General features: G+C 35.3%; 1 protein-coding gene across 32 annotated transcripts in view; it reads left to right on the top strand.

Annotated features, from left to right (window-relative positions):
• Window positions 1-22,298, top strand: part of bin1b (bridging integrator 1b) — a 59,318-nt gene that overhangs the window by 20,324 nt on the left and 16,696 nt on the right. For 5 of the 32 annotated variants that reach the window (NM_001327970.3, XM_087255473.1, XM_087255463.1 and 2 more), the window contains exons 2-13: window positions 2,969-3,049; window positions 3,163-3,217; window positions 6,184-6,278; window positions 7,948-7,983; window positions 10,514-10,609; window positions 11,257-11,364; window positions 13,657-13,749; window positions 17,027-17,112; window positions 19,183-19,258; window positions 19,360-19,415; window positions 19,526-19,558; window positions 20,613-20,670. In NM_001327970.3, coding sequence (NP_001314899.2) covers window positions 2,969-3,049; window positions 3,163-3,217; window positions 6,184-6,278; window positions 7,948-7,983; window positions 10,514-10,609; window positions 11,257-11,364; window positions 13,657-13,749; window positions 17,027-17,112; window positions 19,183-19,258; window positions 19,360-19,415; window positions 19,526-19,558; window positions 20,613-20,670 — 873 coding nt within the window. Of the gene's footprint in view, window positions 1-2,968; window positions 3,050-3,162; window positions 3,218-6,183; window positions 6,279-7,947; window positions 7,984-10,513; window positions 10,610-11,256; window positions 12,803-13,656; window positions 13,750-17,026; window positions 17,113-17,358; window positions 19,259-19,359; window positions 19,416-19,525; window positions 19,559-20,612; window positions 20,671-22,298 lie in introns of all 32 variants that reach the window. The other 27 variants (XM_087255451.1, XM_087255476.1, XM_087255467.1 and 24 more) reach the window with 8 other exon arrangements.

Here is a 22,298-nt window from a genome sequence, read left to right as displayed (position 1 = left end):
TTCAAGAGTTTCTTTCTTCTGTTAAACACTGAAGAAGTTTTGAAGAAAGCTCAAAAGCGTGCAAACATTTACCTCCATAGTATGAAAAACAATTACTACACTGTAAAACCCAATAAGTTAAGGTACAGTAACTCAAACCATTTGAGGGAACCGATTGCAACAAACCATTTAAGTTCAAAACTAATCCAACTGAACACTGTGAACTTAATGCATTTGAGTAAACAAAGCAATTTGAGCACAGTAAAACCCAATAAATAAAGAGAACTCAAACCAACTGAGTACTGTAAAACCCAATAAGTTAAGGCAACTCAAACCGTTTGAGGAAACCGATTGCTACAAACCATTTGAGTTAAAAAAAAAAACAAACTACTCTATCCTCTTGAGACCCAAAAAAATTTTTTTGTTTGATTTTTCTGTGATTTCCTACGTCATTTGGGTTAAAACAATATTCTAAAATTTTGTGTTTTTACATTTTGTTCTTATTTTTAATTTTACAGCATGTCCACTGTTGTGGACCACAGGACCATTTTAGTTCTAAATGACCGCCACTCAGACAACAAAACTGTACAGGATATGGCTGTAAAGGGATATTAATCCAATATTAATGTAACAAAAACAAAACAAAAGCCATTTTTTCCTTTTTGTATAGAAATTCCTGAAACAGTTTGAGCCGAACTAAAAAACAAGAAAAAGAAAAAAGAAGTGATGTTAATCCAAAACAAATTTAACATAAAAGCGATTTTAAACTGATTGTCATTCTATAATTGTCTCCAATTCTCTAGTTGTCTGATTGTCAGACTCTAAATCAGAGTCTCCTTAAACTACTTTATAAAGAATCCTCTCTCCTTCAGTTCTGCCCCTACAACATGCAGTCATTAATTACATTAAGACGGTGTCCACTATAGTGGACATTTAAAAAAGGATGATATTTGGAAACACAAACAAGTTAACAGCTTTGAAAGCTAAATGTATTGTTCCTGACATATTAATAAACAAATATATATGTAATAATAATAGTAAAAAAAACATTTAAAAAGCTAAATTTTACATGCCTCTCTCCTTCCCATCAAATATGCTCGTTTGTATGTCAGCCATTTTGGATGCAGTGTAAGAAGTGGTTCCTGGCATGCCAGCCAATCAAATGACATATCACTAGAAAGCCCAGGATGTCCTCTGAACAGTACAACAGGACTTGACAGAGTAGCTCAAAATATACAAAGAAAATTCATGAAAATGCAATGTCCACTACAGATGACACAAGTCAATGGGCGGGGTCTCAAGAGGCTATATGAGTACTGTGAACTTACTCCATTTGAGTTGAAGTAATGGGGTATTTAATTAACTCATTACCTTCAACACTGAGTTCAAAACTCTCTTCAAATGAGTAGAATCAACTTTCAGTCAATTTTGAGTTAACTACACTCATTTCATTTGATAAAGCTGACTGTTAGGTAAAGTTTAGGAAGTTACAGGTTTCCAGCATTCTTCAAAATATCTTCTTTTGTGTTTAATAGAAGAAAGAAATCCCTAAAGGTTTGAAATAAGTAAAGGGTTAGTAAATTATGACAGAATTTTATTTTGCGGGGGACTATCCCTTTGAGTTTCATTTTTTATGAACTGTTGCTGTATGTCAGCTTTCTTAAAGGGAAAGAGGAACTTGAGACTGTTGGCATTATTTGTGGTGTCTTGAGATCTAAAACCTCATTACATGGTACCATTTTTAGACTGCTTTTCCACCATTAAAAGAGTTCAATAAGAATTAAACTGATTAAAAGTAAATATTGTGTTGAAAGTTATTACAGCAATAAGCCAAGGCCATCCAATGCATGTGGACTTTTTACAGTATGTTTTACACTTTTTGCTTCCTTTAGTGTATAATGCTGCTGTTTAAACCTGAAAGAGGTCTAAAATGAATATGGATCTAATATACTGATACACATGCATTTTCCTCTGACATTAGAGAAGTCATCTATATAGATACAGTAAATGATAGATATGTGACAGCAGTGGCGCCTGCAGCCGTACAGCTGTACGCACTGTGCGTACTTACTAAGAGGGGTGGGGGGGGGGGGATTAATGCAGCTTTTTATTCATTTATTTATTCCTTACATAATTTAAAATGATTATTAAACCATATACACTACGATATATTGACAAAGCAGGAAAGAATGACCACAAATAAAGATGTGTGTTTGTGTGTGTTTTAAAGTGTGTATGTACTTGCATGGTGGGAGGTGGGTAAAGAAATCTATTGGCTTTAGTTTTGTTAGCGATTTTTCTGCACACTAACAATTACAATTCAGATAGCTATTGTTTAAAACAAGGTTGTATATATATACATAAGTATATATAAGTGTATATATATGTATACACATGTATATACAGTTGAAGTCAGAATTATTAGCCCCCCTGAATTTAGCCCCCGTTTATTTTTTCCCCAATTTCTGTTTAACAGAGAGTAGATTTTTTTAACACATTTTTAAACATAAGACTTTTAATAACTCATCTCTAATAACTGATTTATTTTATCTTTACCATGATGATAGTAAATAATATTTCACCAGATGTTTTTCGAGACACTTCTATACAGCATAAAGGGACATTTAAAGGCTTAACTAGGTTAATTAGGTTAAAAAATATTATCAGACATACTGTGAAAATTTCCTTGCTCTGTTAAACATCATTTGGGAAATATTTAAAAAAGAAAAAAAAAATCAAAGGGGGCTAATAATTCTGACTTCAACTATATATATATAGCCTAATGTAAATTTTCAAGACAAAAAGTCCCTATTTGCACATAAAAGAGCTTTATTATTGGCAATAACTTCATATAATTTGTGTTATTATTCAAAACAATTTCATTTTTCTCTTTAAATATTAGATTTATCTTGGAGACAGAGACAAAAATGTACCCGCAATTCGCGAATCATATGCAGAGCGTCACTTCTTTTGCTTTATTTTCCTGTAGGTGATGCAGAAACTGGGAAAGGCGGATGAAACCAAAGACACAGCCTTTGAGGAGCAAGTAGCCAACTTTAACAAACAGATGGTAAAAGCCTTAACCCTTCATACACTGCTTGCTTTGACTTTTGACCTCTGACCCTTTTCATGCTTCTTAAATATCTAGTGATGGTTTCTTCTTTGACTCCTCTCTATTCACAGAACGAGGGCACCAAACTGCAGAAAGACTTGAAAGCGTATTTGCTGGCAGTCAAAAGTAAGAGTCTCCTTGTCCCATGAGTGATCCAATGAAATTAAAGTATTTTATAAATACTTTATATTAAAGTATTTTACATATTTTATATGTCAGAATCAGTATATTAGTTTTAAAGAGCCCCTACTATGCATTAAAAAAGGTCATATGTTGGTTTTGGGGTTTCCAACTTCGAATATAATATGCACATTTTAAAGCCATTTAACGTACCTTCAAATAAATAGTTAATACAAAATTACTTTGATTCTTCCACAAATGAGGACCGTTCATTACCTACTGTTGTGTTTAAAAAGTAGCATTTTTTAGCATATACTTTTTGTAGAATTATAAAAGTAGAATTAAACAATGTTTATCGTAAAGCACAATGATTTGAGAAGTTTTGTTGATTTGTTGTGGCTATCTGTAATTAGATCTAGGTTTACTGGCAACTTGACCACGCGTCATTTAGAGGAAAGTGAAAGCTTATCTAGAACATTTTAAAGAAAAACAAACGCAGTCAATCTGTGCAGTCAGATGAGAAAAGCACCAGAATATGACATCGTATGTGTTTCTCTTAGATAAAGCAGAAAAACAGATGATAGTGGGTTTTCAGTGTACCTGCCTCTGTGTGTAACACAGATAAGACCATCACAGATTCTTTCTTGGGGACACACACACACACACACACACACACACACACACACACACACACATGTGGAAAGTGTTTTCAGGTCAGGTCATGTTGGTTTCCATTTAAAGGGACAGTACATCTTAATAATATGCTCATTATTTTACCCTTGTGTTGTTTAAAATTGATACAATTTTAATAATTTATCATTTAGAATTAATTAATTAAGTAATTAAAAATTAATTAAACATGAGCTTGCCAAATGTGTATATATATTGCGGTTTCCATTTTTATCTTAGGTTTAGTTATAACTTAGAAGAAATAGTTGTGATTTTTCATTCAATTTATCTCAAATGAACAAAGTTTAGATACACGCACACACACACACACACACACACACACACACACACACACACACACACACACACAGTTGAAGTCAGAATTATTCGCCCCTGTTTATTTTTTCTCCAATTTCTGTTTAACGGAGAGAAGATTTTTTTTTCAACACATTTCTAAACATAAGTTTTTTTTAGCTGATTTATTTTATCTTTGCCATGATGACAGTGAATAATATTTTACTAGATATTTTTCAAGACACTTCTATACAGCTTAAAGTAATTAGAGTAATTAGGCAAGTTACTTTATAACGATGGTTTGTTCTGTAGACTATTAAAAATATATAGCTTAAAGGGGCTAATTATTTTATTAGACCTTAAATAGTATTTAAAAAAAATAAAAAAATGCTTTTATTCTAGCCGAAATAAAACAAATAATAAAAGACTTTCTCCAGAAGAAAAAACATAATCAGACATACTGTGAAAATTTCCTTGCTCTGTTAAACATCATTTGGGAAATATTTAATAAAGAAATAAAAATGTAAAAAATGTAATAATTCTGACTTCAACTGTGTGTGTGTGTGTGTGTGTGTGTGTGTGTGTGTGTGTGTGTGTGTGTGTGTGTGTGTGTGTGTGTGTGTGTGTGTGTGTGTGTGTGTGTGTGTGTGTGTGTGTGTGTGTGTGTGTGTGTGTGTGTGTGTGTGTGTGTGTGTGTGTGTGTTATACACATTATAATAGTTTTTATATATAGAACATTTTTACAAGTAAGTGGTAGTAAAATCAAGTAAATGATTTTAAATAAACATACTCCTCCCCCCTTGTAACTTTTAATTAATGAAATTAACCAGTTATGTTTACTGTAATTGCAAATAGCATTGTGGGATCTAAAAAAAATGGCATTAAAAATGACAAATTTTGTTGTTTCAACTCATTTTAAAGTAGTTCAAACGAGCAGCAAAAGTCTTTTGTGAGAGTGTATACGAGTGAATATACAATGAGAAAGTGAAATAATTTCAGTCTAAAACGATATTTCTATAGTAGGCCCTATAGTATTTTTTTAATTGTTTAATGTTCAATCCACTTAAATTTGTAGAAACTTGTAATAAGTGAAATAAATTTCCTTCATGTTGTCTCAACACAAAATGATTAGTTCATTCATATTCTTTTCACCTCAGTCCTTTTATTAATCGCCACAGCAAAATGAACCGCCAACTTGTCCAGCATATGTTTTACGCAGTGAATGCCCTTCCAGCTGCAACCCATCTCTGGGAAACATCCATACACTCTCATTCGCACACGTACACTATGGACAAATTCACCTGTACCACATGTGTTTGGACTGTGGGGGAATCCGGAGCACCCAGAGGAGACCCCCTCCAACATGGGGAAAACATGTTCAAACCAGCGACCTTCTTGCTGTGAGGCGATCGTGCTACTCACTTCGGCACTGTGCTGCCCACGAAATAATTGTTAATAAAGTTTTTTGTGACAAAAAATTATTGTGTAGAATGCAGCATTTCCTACAGTGCATTTGTTTCATGTCCAATCCACCTAAATTTGCTAAGTTAACTTAATCGATTTGTGTTGGGACAACATGAATGAATTGTGTGGAGCTCTATTTAATCTTGATTAAGTAATCTTGATTCTTAATTGAGAATCATTTACCAGCCCTCATGGGGTTCCAAACCCAAAATCTTTTGTTTTTTTTTCAAAGATCTTTGCTTTTTTTAAATCTTCCCAACCTTCACATTAGCACAGTAGTTCCTATGTTTCACAATTCTTGAATGAAACCACCTCTGGTACAATAGTAGTACACTAAAAAATGCAAAGTAAGCAGATGACCTTCCTCCTCCTATAGCAGACTGTAATATCTACCACTGTGTCCTAATGCAGTGTCTTCCCTCAGCTTCCTGCCCTGAGCCCACAGCAGTTCTCACTTCTCTCAAACACACCAACAGAAAGAAAATACACGCGTGTCAGCTTGAATACGAAAGCATCAGTGCCCGTCTGTCTGTCTGTTTCCACAGCAATGCACGAGTGTTCCAAGCGTCTGCACGACTGTCTGGCAGAAATGTATGACCCTGAGTGGTTTGGCAAAGAGGAGGTGGACTCCATCGCAGAGGTGTGTAAGCATGAGCACAAGCACTCTGTCTGGACTGTGTCACATTAGGGTTTTCAATGCGAAAAGTCTCACAGGAAAGGCAAATTTTAAAGGAGATCTGTTTTTTACTTCATGGAAAAAGGCCCTAGTTTTCACACGAGGTTACCAATCCAGAGAGTAATGACCAATAATGACCAAAATTGTAATGATCAATTTACTGGTGTTTTTTTTTTTATCTTTGGGGTAAATGGTTACTAGAAACAGTTGTTGCTAGCCATATACAGTATAAATCCATGTAATCCATGCTATATGTATATATATATATATATATATGTGTGTGCGTATGTGTTTTATTTTTTCCCCCAATTTCTGTTTAATAGAGGGCAGATTGTTTGACAGCACATTTCTAAACATAATAGTTTTAATAACTAATTTCTAATAACTGATTTGCTTTATCTTTGCCATGATGACAGTAAATAATATTTTACTAGATATTTTTCAAGACACTTCTATACAGCTTAAAGTGACATTTAAAGGCTTAACTAGGTTAATTAGGTTAACTAGGCAGGTTAGGGTAATTAGTCAAGTAATTCTATAACAATGGTTTGTTCTGTTGTTGACTAACGAAAGAAAAATTAGCTTAAAGAGGCTAATAATTTTGTCCAAAAAATGGTTTTTAAAAAATTAAAAACCGCTTTTATTCTAGTCAAAATAAAACAAATAAGACTTTCTCCAGAAGAAAAAATATTATCAGACATACTGTGAAAATTTCCTTGCTCTGTTAAACAAAATTTGGGAAATATTTAAAAAAGAAAAAAATATATATATTGCATGGATTACATGGATTTATACTGTATATGGCTAGCAAAAATTAAAAATTTATTATTTTCATTATTATTAATATTATTAATTTTAAGACATTTGTTTTGCCTCTTGAGATTTGTAATCTCTTTTTCAAGAGTGTCCTAGATACACATTGCACACATTATTTACTTTAAATAAATGCAGCTTTGATGAACACCCCAAACATTTGAAAACAGTAATAGCCTTCACACTTTTAAATCCCATCTTAAGACCCTTCTTTTTAAGCATATGACTATTTTTTTCTATCATTTTATTGTATATTTAAGATGTGTTTGTATTTGTAGCTTCCTCATTCTTCATGTGTTTGAAATGATGTTTAGTAACGTTTTCTGATTTTTTTTTTGGTACACTAAAAAAAGTGTTGCATGCAGAACTGTTGCAAACAATTTATTTGTGTTGAATTTAAACAAACAAATTAAATTTAATAATGTTCAACTTAATTTATTTAAATTTAGCCCAGATAAATAGTTTACAACCACTTAACGTAAAAAAATGAGCAAATCCAAGGAATCATCTTTGAATAATTTTTTTCAGTCTATGTTTGTTATAAGGTGTTGCCATTTATAAATTAAACTAATTATTATTATAGCATATATATTAAATCAAATCCACCATGACTAAATGATTTGACCTGTGCTAACCACATACTCTTCACAATGATCTCATCTCAATCTGTTTTTATCATATCACTATAAAAAACTTTACTTTTATATTTAACCCTGGATGCTGTCCACACGACTGTTTTATTCTGTTCATTCATTCTGTTTTCTACTTGTGTTTGATTCCTTCCTTCCACTCAAACTTGCACATCTCTCCGTGAGTAAAGGAGATGATAGAGAAAGAAATGGATAATAATCTGGAGGTAAACTAAAGACACTTTCAGACTGCAGCTCTAGAGCTAGTGATGTTAGAGTAGTGTGGCTGCAGTCATATCTATTTTAGAGTAGATCTGTACATACATGTTTACACTTTTGCCATCTGTGGTTTGTCGGCGTGTGTGAGAAAGACTGTGTATAAAATTAGGTCTACACGATGTATTGTTTCTTCAGCGATATAGCAATGTGCACATGCGGAATAGGCACATTCGCAAGATCTGCAAAGTAGAATCAGCACTGTAAAAACATGAAAGTTGACTCAACTTAAAATTGCAATGCAACTTTTTGCGCAGCTTTTTTTGAGTTAGCTCAACTTTTAACCCACACTGCAAAGTTTTTGTCTCGTTTCTAATCTAAATATTTAGCAACTCTTAAACCAAGAAGCATTTTAAATTAAATTTGAGAAGAATTTTGCAGTGCAAGTTCTGTAGTTGACTTGATTTAAGTTGAATCGACTCAAAAAAAAGCTGTTGCCTTTCAATTTTAGGATGAGTCAATGTTTTTAATATTTTTTAAAGTGAGGATTATAGTTAAGTAGGAGTTAAAACACATCATTATGGAGTAATTGCAAAGTTTAACCACAAAGTTACCATTTAAAAGCATTTATAGAAAATATATTGTATTAAATAAACACTGTAAAACCCAACAGTCAACTTTATCAAATGAAATAAGTGTAGGTAACTCAAATTTGACTGAAAGTTAATTCTACTGATATGAAAAGAGTTTTGGACTCAGTGTTGAAGCAAATTAATAAAATTAAATACCTCATTACTTCAACTTAAATGGAGCAAGTTTACAGTACTCATACAGGTTAGTTTTTTAACTTGTGGTTTGTAGCAATCGGTTTCCTCAAACGGTTTGTGTTACTTTAATTTTTGGGGTTTTACAGTGTAGAGTATTATGCTACCTGTCTTGTCTTGTCGTCGGCCCCAGTTGTAGGAGCAACAAATGATAGCTTGACGTCTTGTTGATCATTTGGAAAAGTGTCAGAAGGTGGATTTTCCAATGAATCATCAAATACTGCAGAAGACCTATTGGAACCTGCATGACCCAAGATTCTTACAGAAATCACTCAAGTTTGGTAAAGTGAAAATCATGGTTTGGGGTTTCATTCAGTATGGGGGCGTGCGAGAGATCTGCAGAGTGAATGGCAACATCAACAGCCTGAAGAATCACAACATTTCTGCTGCCCGTTAGATTACAAACCCCAAGAGAGGGCAAATTCTTCAGCAGGATAGCGCTCCTTTTCATATTTCAGCCTCCATATCAAAGTTCCTGAAAGCAAAGAAGGTCAAGGTGCTCCAGGATTGGCCAGCCCAGTCACCAGACATAAACATTATTGAGCATGTCTGGGGTAAGATGGAGGAGGAGCCATTGAATATGAATCCAAAGAATCTTGATGAACTCTGGGAGTCCTGCAGGAAAGCTTTCTTGACATTCCAGATGACTTTATTAATAATTATTTGAGTAATTGCAGAGTATGGATGTTGTCCAATGTATGGATGCTGTCCTCCAAGCTTATGGGAGTCATACACAATATTAACTCTTTTTCCACTGCACTATGATGACTTTATATTCTATACTGTATATTATTTCTGTTAAGTGGCAAGACTTTTGTTTAAATAAAGTGAGACCTTACTGTCCTGATTCCATTTTATTATGTGAAGCGTTATCTAGAGGCCTTTGCCTTTCATATAAGCCACTTCTGATACCAAATGATCAACTGGAAGTCAAGTTAGTATTTGTTGTTCCTAAAACTTGGATAGGCGACAAGGCTTTTGTCTGGTAGTGTAGTATTTCATTTCGATTTTATTAACTTCAAGAAAGATTGATTGTATACAGTATATATACTATGAAGACGATGCAGGGTTATTTTACATTCAATTATTCAATTTGTGTACATGAACACTGAGATTTCTAAAAAAAAAAACATTGAAGCATTTGTTTCATTTGTAACTTTGCTTTAACTGTATTGATCAATGCTTGTGATTTGGTTTATCATAAGCATGTCATGATTTTGCCAAGTACCATGCGATCCTGGAACATCATTTTTGTTGGAAAATGTAATCCATACCAATTCCCTAACCCTAAACCCAACCATAACTGTAAATTATTCCCAAAATCAGAGGAGAATAATTGATAGATAACAATCATGTAGAAGTGCATAAGCCTAACCGTACGCCTAGACTTAACACAAACTGTAAAAGTGTCCCTTAATTCCGATTGGAATGTTGTTTCAGGATCAACATAGATGTTAATTCAGGAACATGTCCTACTTGGTCAAATCAGGTTGGCTTATGACATTATATGCAGATGTGTCTAATACAGAACCATCCTAATCAATCTAAATAATGGATTATTTCCAAAATGAGCTATTTATTTTATGTGTTAAAGTGTATACTCAATATCGCAATATGTATCGCTGATACAATTAAATATTGCAGTCAGTTTTTCCAATATCATGCAACCCTATAGAATAAATGTTAGTCTATGTGTCTGATCACATTTGTTTTACAGGACACTGACCTCCTGTGGCAAGATTTCCACGAGAAGCTTTTGGACAATGCTGTAATTTCCATGGACGCATACTTGGCTCAGTTTCCAGATATAAAGGTTTGCTTTTTATTGCGATTTGACTCGATAAACTCTCTCAGAACACAGTCCTGTTTTTTACATTAAATGTTTCTCATGTGGATGTAATGAAATTTCCACATTTACAGGAGCTACTGGGTGTTTTTATTGCTCCCACCACCAGCCAAATAACCTGTTGATTGATCATTAGTGTGACACATGAAAACAGAAACACCACTTGTAATAAGGTCGAAAATACTGCTACTTTACTTTCTGCACCTAAAAACTGAAATTTGGGCCTAACCGTGAAATCACATGATTTTTTGCAGCTCCATCAAGGGTTGCGTGCAGAATGTGCTGTTATAGCCTGGAAAGCAATTGTTGTCAGGGCTCTGAGAAAATCACTTTGTTACTTTTGTCCAAAACACATGCGCTATAAGTGAATTGAATAAACTAAACTAGCTGTAGTGTATGTGTGTGTGTGAACAATAGTGTATGGGTGTTTCCTAGAGCGAGCATCCGCTGCGTAAAACATATGCCGGAATAGTTGGTGGTTCATTCCGCTGTGGCGACCTCTGAAAAAGAGACTTAGCCGAAGGAAACTGAACGAATTAATGAATTATCCAAGGAATAACGGACATGTAGAGTATTAGATGGTCATTGTCGTGTCTCTCTGTCTCCCTCTGCAGGCTCGCATTGCAAAGCGTGAAAGGAAGCTGGTGGACTTTGACAGTGCCAGACATCATTTTGCCTCTGTACAAAAAGGCAAGAAAAAGGACGAGGCCAAAATTGCCAAGGTATACCAGATCCTCAGTCAAGCTTTTTGATAAATGGTCTGGCTTTTTGTTCACAAACCTTGTCAGCTAACCAACTTCAAATTCAGCCATTACTTAATATAACACAACCTCATGCTTTTCAAAACGCATAAACTATTCGATGACACTTTAGTTTGTCACAATTCACGCTATTAACTACTGGCTTATTACCTGCCTATTATTAAAGTATTACTGTTTAATAGTAGTTATAAAGTAGGATCTTATTCAGCATCCTTGATACTACGTAAAACCTAATCTTAACTATAAATTACTACCTTACTAACTATCATTACAAAGCTAGTTAGTCATTTATTGTTTACTGGCAGGCAAAACATTACTATTTTCTGCTGTCTGCCAAGTCACAGGCTGAGTAATTTCTCTCTTTTTTTTTTGCCAAAAAGCTAGATACAGTTGAAAACAGAAGTTTACATATACTCTAAAAAAAAAAAAAGGAACATAACCTTTTAAAAAAAATGTCTGATGGTAAATCATACTCAACGTTTACTAACGTTATTTTTTTTTCCTTGGTATTTTTTAAGCTTTGCTTTTAAACTGTATAACTTTGGTCAAATGTTTTGGGTATCCTTCCACAAGCTTCTCACTATAGTTTGAAGGAATTTTGGCCCATTCCTCCTGACAGAATTGGTGTAACTGAGTCTGATTTGCTGGCTGTCTTGCTTGCACAAGCTTTTTCAACTCTGCCCACAAATTTTCTATAGGATTGAGATCAGGGCTTTGTGATGGCCACTCCAAAACATTCACTCTGTTGTCCTTAAAGCAGATTTGAACTAACTTGGCAGTATGCTTAGGGTCATGGTCTGTTTGGAAGACCCATTTATGGCCAAGTTTGAATTTCCTGGCTGATGTCTTGAGATGTTGTTTCAGTATTTCTACATAATGTTCTTTCTTCATGATGCCATCTATGCTGTGAAGTGGACCAGTCCCTCCTGCAGCAAAACAGCCCCACAACATAATGCTGCCGCCCCTATACTTCACAGTTGGGATGGTGTTCCTAGGCTTGTAAGCTTTCCCCTTTGTCCTCCAAATGTAACACTGGTCATTATGGCCAAACAGTTCAATCTTAGTTCCATCAGACCACAGGACATGTCTCCAAAAATTTGTCTTTTCCCCAGTGTAATTTACTGGGAAAAAATACTGTTCTACAGTTGTGCCTCCGATTAACTCAAATGTTGTCAATTAGACAATCAGAAACTTCCAAAACCTTGACATCATCATCTGAGCTTTTTCAGAGGCATAATAATCTTATTGTATATAAACTTGACTTTCAAGAAAAGTTATAACAATTTCTCAAAAAACATCTCTCTCATTATTCTGCATGACAGAAACAAATGTGATAATCCTTACTTACCTAAAAGAGAAAAGGTTTAGTCACATAAATGGTTATGTGCCTTTTTATAGAGTATGTAAACTTCTGCTTTCAACTGTAATTGTTGTGCAATAAGGTTTAGCCTTACTAACCAACAAGAAGACAAACCTGAGCTGTGCTTCTACCGAATTCCTTCAGAGAAGAAACTGCCAGAAAGAATTTTTGCCAAATGGTAGCATCATTGACTCATAACAATCTATGGTACCAATGGCTGAGAGTGCGTTTGCATGCTTTTTACACAGTAGAAACTGGAGGGACATGATCGTGCTAAATGACTGAAAAACGGCTGCTGGTGCAGTGTATGGATCACATGTGCTCACAATTTACAGTTTGTGTTCATATTTTGGTTCTGTTCTGTTGATATGTGAACCAAATATCGAAACCGCTCAAAACAGATGGAAATATGACCGGTTTGTGCTGCATTTGTTTGGAGATCCAAGTGTAGCTGCCATTACGGCCCTTTATTTTTTTTTGCTTTGCCAGGTCTCTGCCTAGGTCACGTGACTGAAAACTATCAATTGAGCTAAAAGTCGTAGTTAGTGCTTTGTTAAGAGCGTGAATTGTAGCTTAAAATAAAGTTTGACAGCTTTCTTGACTTGTGGAACTTGAAAGAAGCTATTTTAAATGTTGAAAAACCAAACAGTTTTGGTTCCCATTAACTTCCATTGGTTTCATCTTGCTGACATGTTTCAATGCACCTACCGTGTTCAGTAGATGTAGGTTAGGAATGACATCAGAGTAAAAATTATGCTCTAACTATGAGCAATATGTGTACTGAAGTGTGTTTTATGTGTATTTGCACAAGCTTCTGTCTTTGCCTGCTGAGATTTGTGTGAACTAACAGCAGAGGTGTGTTTGTCGCTGCTTTTCTCTCTCTGTGCGTCCAGCCTCTGGCTCTGGTGGAAAAGGCTGCTCCTGTTTGGGCTCAGGGAATATTAACAGCACATCAGATCGCTCAAACTAACCTCACACGAAACCAGGTGACTCATCTGTCACTCAGCCTGTAAACTCTCCCCTAACATCCCTTAAACCACACCCCCTTACTCATAGTGCACACCCACTCACACAGCATGGCTTCTTTCCTAGCACTTGTTCCTGTATTACTTTAATACATGTTTGTCAGATATGAATGAAAAGTTTTATTTGTTAAAAGTAACTGTTTAATCGTTTGGGTTTGGTCTGATTATTTTTGAAAGAAGTCTATATTACTCAGCAAGGCTGCTTTTATGTGAACAAATACTTTGTTAGTCAGTAATATTGTGAAAAATATCATTAAAAAAACTGTTTTCTGTGTTTAAAATAAAGTTGGTTGAAAGCAAATTTTTTAGCCCTATGAAATTGTAATTGCGTAGCACAGTGGCTCAGTGGTTAGCACTGTCGCCTCACAGCAAGAATGTCACTGGTTCGAGCCCCGGCTGGGTCCGTTAGCATATCTGTGTGGAGTTTGCATGATCTCCGCGTGTTCATGTGCGTTTCCTCCGGGTGAATTGAATAAACTAAATTTGCTGTAGTGCGAGTGTGATTGTGTGTGCATGGGTGTTTCCCAGTACTGGGTTGCAGCTGGAAAGGGCATTCGCTGCATAAAACATATGCTGGAAAAGTTGGTTGTTCATTTCGCTGTATAAATATATATATATATATATATACAGAGCATTCGGATCACTTCACCTTTTCTACATTTCTTTATGTCTTTATATATATATATTTGTTTATTAAGTTCATTTATTTCCTCAAAACTCTTCACACAATACCCCATAATGACAAGGTGAATTTTCTTTTTTATTATTGTTGCAAATGTATTAAAAATAACAAAAACCTAAAAAATCACATGTACATCATTATTCACAGCCTTTGCTCAATACTTTGTTGATGCACCTTTGGCTGCAATTACAGCTTTACATTTTTTTGGAATATGATGCCACAAGCTTGGCACACTTTTCTTTGGGAATTTTTGTCCATCCCTCTTTGCAGTACCTCTCAAGCTCCATCAGGTTGGATGGGAAGCGACAGTGTACAGTCATTTTCAGATCTCTCCAGAGAAGTCCAATAGGATTTTGGTCTGGGCGCTGGCTGGGCCACTCAAGGGCATTCACTGAGTTGTTGTAAAGCCACTCCATTGATATTTTGGTGTTGTGCTTTAGGTCATTGTCCTGCTGGAAGATGAACTGTCGCCCCAGTCTGAGGTTAAGTGCACTCTGAAGCAGGTTTTTATTCAGGATGTCTCTGTACATTGCTGCATTCATCTTTCCCTCTATCCTGACTAGTCTTCCAGTTCCTGCTGCTGAAAAACATCCCCACAGCATGATGCTGCCACCACCATGCTTCACTGTAGGGATGGTATTAGCCTGGTGATGAGGGGGCTGGTTTTTTCCAAACGTTATGCCTGGCATTCACACCAAAGTGTTTAATTTTAGTCTCATCAGACCAGAGAATTTAGTTTCTTATGGTCTGAGAGTCCTTTAGATGCCTTTTGGAAAATTCGAGGCGGGGAGTGGCTTCCATCTGGCCACTCTACCATACAGGCCTGATTGGTGGATTGCTGCACAGATGGTTGTCCTTCTGTAAGGTTCTCCTCTCTCCGCTGAAGAAAGCTGGAGCTCAAACAGAGTGACCATCAGGTTATTGAACACCTCCCTGACGAAGGCCCATCATTCAGCTTAGATGGCCGGCCAGCTCTAGGAAGAGTCCTGGTGGTTCCAAACATCTTCCACTTATGGATGATGGAGGCCGCTGTGCTCATTGGAACTTTCAGAGCAGCAGAATTTTTTCTGTAACCATCCCCAGCCTTGTGCCTCGAGACAATCCTATCTTGGAAATCTACAGACAATTTCTTTGTCTTCATGCTTGGTTTGTGCTTTGACATGCACTGTCGACCCTGGGACCTTATATAGACAGGTGTATGCCTTTTCGAATCATGTCCAATCCACTGAAATGAACACAGCTAAACTCCAATGAAGCTGCTGAAACATCTCAAGAATGATCAGTGGAAACAGAATGTACCTGAGCTCAATTTAGAGCTTCACGGCAAAGGCTGTGAGAACTGATGTACATGTGATTTTTCAGGTTTTTTTTTTTATTTGAAACAATTTCAAAAACTCTTGTTCCGCTTTGTCGTTATGGGGTATTGTGTGTATTGTGTGAATTTAATACATTTTGGAATAAGGCTGTAACATAAAAAAAAATTGGAAAAAGTGAAGCGCTATGAATACTTTCCAAATGCACTGTATATATAGACTGCTTTAATTCCATCCAAACTAAAGGAAATAAGACTTCATGTAGAGGTAAAACGATTTTAGGAAATACTGTGAAAATTTCTCCTTTAAACATATAAATGATATAGGTTAAACATATTATACATATAAATTAACATGTTAAATCATACAATAATGTAAAATATCAGTTTATATATGAAACCTATTCAGCTAAGATCACTGAATGAATTTATTCTTTGACTAATGTTAATAAGGTAAACTGTATTATTGACATGATTGACTGTTTACATCAATACTTCCCAAAATGGCCTTTTCTACACAAAAGCAATATTTGACTGTTCAAGTTGCAATAAAGCACAACAGTAAAGTAAATTCTTCTCTCGCACACTAAAGCATCTCTGCCTCTTTCTGCACCGTGATTTAATGCTCATATTTTGTCAAATGGTACATCAAATGCAATATTTTCCATCTCCTTTTTCATCTGATTGTAGTTTTTAAACACAGAAAGATGGTTACACATTCGACCATTAAATGCAGCCTTGCTGAATAGATGTATTTATACTCCAAACCTTGATCAATAGTGGATTTAAATATCTACAAAAATCTGAAAAATCTCTTTATGAAATGCAAAAGGAGGTATTTAGCGAACTGTCTAAGAATGGAAAATTAAAAAAAAAAAAAAAAAAAAAAAATATATATATATATATATATATATTAATGTTGCTTTTTAAAACATTTTTCAAAAATCAGTGTTTGAGGGTTTGATGTTGTGGCACTGTGTTTTAGTTTTATACATGTTTTTTTTATAGTTAGCTGTGTAGATCCTTTTTGGAGTTTGATAGCTTGAAATTCTTCATGGTCTCTCTTTTTGTGTAATACATTATAAAGTAAAGGTTTTGTGTGTGTTTAACTGCAGATTTCAGAGATCAGATCACTCGGTGTATCATTATTTGGCCATAGTCCATTTATGCAGAGATGAACGTGTAACTCTTTGTGTATGCATTTTCATAAATGATAGTGTCTTCAAACTAATGACTGTGTTTAGGCTGAGGAAGACTTGGGCAGAGCTCAGAAAGTGTTTGAGGAGATCAATTATGATCTCCAGGAGGAACTTCCCACCCTGTGGAACAGGTAATAACCAGCTTTTCATCCTGCCTTTCCCAGATCATCTCTCTAATCCATGTGCTGATTTCTGTCTCTTAAAGGAGTAGGATCCTTAAAAATGAACAATCTCAGTGTGTTTTTATTTATTTTTTTCTGTGTGTCTGCGTGGAACATAACAGAAGTATTTTTTGTTGTATTCGTCAATTTTCCTCTATGTACACTGAAAAAATTATTCATTGGATTTACATTTTTTTAAGGTACAGTTGAAACTAGAAGTTTACACACACACTCTAAAAAAAGCAACACAACCATTTTTAGAAAAATGTCTGATGGTAAATCATACTAAACGTTTACTATTTTAGGTCCATTAGGATTACCTAAATGATTTACATTTGCTAAATGCCAGAATAAAGAGAGATTTTTTTATTTTTGAGAATTTTTTAATAATTTCTAGACAGTCAAAAGTTTTCATTTGGTTCATTTCCTTGGTATTTTTTAAATTTTGCTTTTAAACTGTATAACTTTGGTCAAATGTTTTGGGTATCCTTCCACAAGCTTCTCACTATAGTTTGAAGGAATTTTGGCCCATTCCTCCTGACAGAATTGGTGTAACTGAGTCCGATTTGCTGGCTGTCTTGCTCGCACAAGCTTTTTCAACTCTGCCCACAAATTTTCTATAGGATTGAGATCAGGGCTTTATGATGGCCACTCCAAAACATTCACTCTGTTGTCCTTAAAGCAGATTTGAACTAATTTAGCAGTATGCTTATGGTCATGGTCCGTTTGGAAGACCTATTTGTGGCCAAGTTTTATTTTCCTGGCTGATGTCTTGAGATGTTGCTTCAGTATTTCTCCATAAAGTTCTTTCTTCATGATGCCATCTATGCTGTGAAGTGGACCAGTCCCTCCTGCAGCAAAACAGCCCCACAACATAATGCTGCCGCCCCTATACTTCACAGTTAGGATGGTGTTCCTAGGCTTGTAAGCTTTCCCCTTTGTCCTCCAAATGTAACACTGGTCATTATGGCCAAACAGTTCAATCTTAGTTCCATCAGACCACAGGACATGTCTCCAAAAAATTTGTCTTTTTCCCAGTGTAATTTAGCAAATTGTAATCTGGCTTTTTTGATGATTTCTGGCTTGTTGATTTTTCCCATGTTGTCACAAAAGGAAGCAGTGTGTGTTTGAGGTTTTCTTAAATACTATTCTACAGTTGTGCCTCCAATTAACTCAAATGTTGTCAATTAGCCAATCAGAAATTTTCAAAACCTTGACATCATCATCTGAGCTTTTTCAGAGGCAGAACAATCTTATTGTATATAAGCTTGACTTTCAAGTAAAGTTATAACAATTTCTCAAAAATATCTCTCTCATTATTCTGCTATTAAGCATAACAGAAACAAATGTGATAATCCTAATGTAACGGAGGCCAGCTAGTGTGTGCTGTGCAGGTAAACTTCACTCCTCTGACCTCTAAAGGTGCTCTAGCGACAGATGCTAGAGGCCATGGTCTTTAGCCTCCTTGGTAGAGCAACCGACTCCCACGCGGAAGATCTCCAGTTCCATCCCAGCTCGGAGCAGGTTGGGTGGAGTAGTACCAGTGGGGTTACACTAACTTACCGAAAAGAGAAAAAGTTTAGTTGCATTAACATCTGACTTTTTTTAATGGTTATGTGCCTTTTTATACAGTAAATGTAAACTTCTGCTTTCAATCGAAGTGGTAGCAAACAAATTATAAAGACTTATTATAAACAACAAACAAATAAAGTTGAACGTTACTAAATTTAATTTGTATTATACATTGTTTGCAACCAGATACCTTAAATGATTTAGTAAATCATTTAAAAAAAAAGGCAGATATTCACCATTGAAGCCACAAAGAAAGTTTGTAATTGTGATCATTTTTAAGGTGTACTTTGTTGTGATTGAAGACTGCTGTTAATGCTTTGAGGTGGAAAGGATAAAAATGTACACTCAAGTAGAAGTACTGTCGCAAACATGACGTGTTCAATATCTGTCTGAATATCCTTAAATGCTTTAGTGGTCAAACTAGCATGTTTTTTAAGCTTTTACCAAACTACTGTTATCTCTCCGCAGTCGTGTTGGCCTCTATGTTAACACATTCCGGAGTGTGTCTGGCCTGGAGGAAACATTTCACAGGGACATGGGCAAAGTGAGGCCAATAATAAGAGACTTATTATTAACAAGAGATAAATGAGAATATTGTTAGTTACTCTCTCTCTCTCTCTCTCTCTCCTTCTTTCTATCTCACAGCTGAACCAGAATCTGAGTGATATTATGACCAAACTGGAAGAGCAGCGTGTTGCCAAGTAAGCACTTGTATCCTGTCTGCCTGTAAAGACACTTCTGGTTTCCTGTAGTTCAGCACACACGTTTTCCCATGTAAATTAAACCAACCCTTCCCCCAAACATCCCACAGAAAAGGTGTCACGACAGCAAGCACTGGGAAGAGGTACCAGCTCCTGTTTTGTGTGCTTGCATGTGTGTGTTTGTGTGTGGATGCAACATGTATAACTGCTGGTTAACTATGTTTAAACATAATAACTTTCACTGTTATGAGCTATTAGTTACTAGTTAATTACTTCAAGTTATAAAGTTATGGTGACTAATAACCTTGACTTTTTCGAATTTGTTTGTAATGCAATAATGTGCAGCTTTTGGAAACCTGCTTTGAAACAATAACTATTGTGAAACGCTCAATAATCTCGAATTACATCGAACTTGTCTGTGCATATATGCAATCTATAGTTACAAATCTAATAGTCTCGTATAAAAAAGAGAGATTTATTCTGTTTTAAAGGGATAGTTCATGCAAAATTTTAAATTACTCACCCCATAATGTACTCACCCTTGAGGTATCTTCTGTGTATAAGACTTTCTTTCTGTCAGTTAAACACAGTAGAAATAGTTACCTCAAGTATTTTCAAATCTTTATGGGTTTCTGTCTTATGTTAAACACAAAAGAAGATATTTTGAAGAAAGATGAAAACCGGTAACCATTGACTTTCAAATACTATGGAAGTCAATGGTTACAGTTTTCCAGCTTTCTTCAAAATATCTTCTTTTGTGTTCAACAGAACAAAGACAGACGAAAAAGGTTTGGAGCAAGTGTAGGGTGAGTAAATGATGACAGAATTTTCATTTTGGGGTAAACTATCCCTTTAAGAGGTGCTTCTGAAGGTAACAAATAATGTGCTTTTTGAATATGTGCATTAAAAGCATCATATGGGCTCCTAAAAGATACTAACGCTCTGGGAACTCCCTGCAATGTTTTGAGTGTGGTCTGAATCATGTGTTCATGCTGACATGAAAAATAGCTGCGTGACTGGAATGTCTGTGAAATGCTGTAACTGTGTGCATGGTAGTGATTTAAACTAATCTGTCTGCAGAATTAACACTGATCTGTGCTGCCACCTGGTGATTCTTTTCATTCATTACGCTCGCTGACTTGCAGTTAATTTGGGTATTTATTTACAGTAGTGAGTTTTTTATGTGTGTGTTTTCAGTGACGATGCAGCAAACCACAATCAGGAGACGTCAGATGCACCTAAATCTCCATCAAAGGTATTAAATGTTGAGAGTTTGCATGTTTTATGGGCTCTTTATATATATATATATATATATATATATATATATATATATATATATATATATATATATATATATATATGACTACTCATTGTAATTTTGCTTTTGTGCTTTTATTCATTCTCTTTTTTTCTCATTTGGTTTTTTATTGCAGTTTCCAAATTTACATACAGATGTATTGTAAATAGGGTTTTAGACAATGCACAAAACAACCAAACATCGAAATCCAGAAATTGTATGAATACAAAGAAAAAGCATAAATAAATATGGACGTTACATTAATGATTCAAAGACATTATAAGAAACAATCAAAGCAATACACTTATAACTGTTTTGTATATCATCAAAAAGAAACTGATCAAATTGATTTGTTGTTTTTCATTTACAATTAAATTGTTTACTTTTTTTAACCATATTGTGGCAACCAGTCGACCATTTCCTTTTTATTATTACCTAAACTATGTACATATGAAACTGTGAGGGTGGTACTTTTAGGATCTTAAATGTAAATTATTTATTTGTTTATTTTTAAATAGGTATTGTTCTTCTCATTATCTTTCTTTTATGTTTCAAATGAAATCAAATCAGGCCTTTATTTGTCACACACACTTTCGTATAGTAAAATTGAACCCCCCCCCCCTTCCCGACAGTACACAGACATCACAATTTTTAGGGAAAGACGGGTCACAGGAGGTAGCATTTAGAAAGGGAAGTAGGAGTCAGGCAAAAAAACACCCTCTCACCTTGCTCTTGAATTAAGGCAGGGTGAGAATGGAGAAAAACTGCTCAATCTAGCACAAAAGCACACAGACAAGACACAACATTGCCACAGGGCATGGGAACGGGATATGGATACAGTCCGATTAGGGCGGGCAGCCATCTGGTCCTGCAGCCATGGAGGCGCTGGTCGCAGACCCACCCACTCCTCTCGTAATTTCTTCTTTCAATACAAAAAAATAATACACAAAATAATCTTTCTGACTATACATTCTAGAAATAAATCTGGTCTTAATGGAAGAATATATTCTCCCCATTTTCTCCATGTCTCGTTAAACTCCTCAGTCTGTAAATGACGGTTCTTTGTTAGCCTCTTCATCTTATAGAGTTCATAATTTAGCTTTTATTTATTTTCATTGCAGTTTTAAGTTTAGTACTTCACCTCAAGTATTTTAGTTGATTTTAAAGACATTTTAAGTGTTCATGTTTTAGAAGTTGTTAATCTAATTTAAATTCTGAACATATTCATATATTGATATCTAAATATATCATTCATTCATTTTCTTGTCGGTTTAGTCCCTTTATTAATCCGGGGTCGCCACAGTGAAATGAACCGCCAACTAATCCAGCATGGTTTTACGCAGCGGAAGCCCTTACAGCCGCAACCCATCTCTGGGAAACATACACACACACATACACACTACGGACATATTAGCCTACCCAATTCACCTGTACCGTATGTATTTGGACTGTGGGGGAAATCGGAGCACCCGGAGGAAACCCACGCGAATGCAGGGAGAACATGCAAACTCCACACAGAAACGCCAACTGAGCCGAGGTTCGAACCAGCGACCCACCGACCTTCTTGCTGTGAGGCGACAGCACTA

This window comes from Danio rerio, chromosome 6, assembly GCF_052040795.2.
Source record: "Danio rerio strain M-AB ecotype USA chromosome 6, GRCz13ab, whole genome shotgun sequence".
NCBI lineage: Eukaryota > Metazoa > Chordata > Actinopteri > Cypriniformes > Danionidae > Danio > Danio rerio.
The sequence above is the reverse complement of the archived record's forward strand: the minus strand, read 5'-3'. Positions and strand labels throughout refer to the sequence as shown.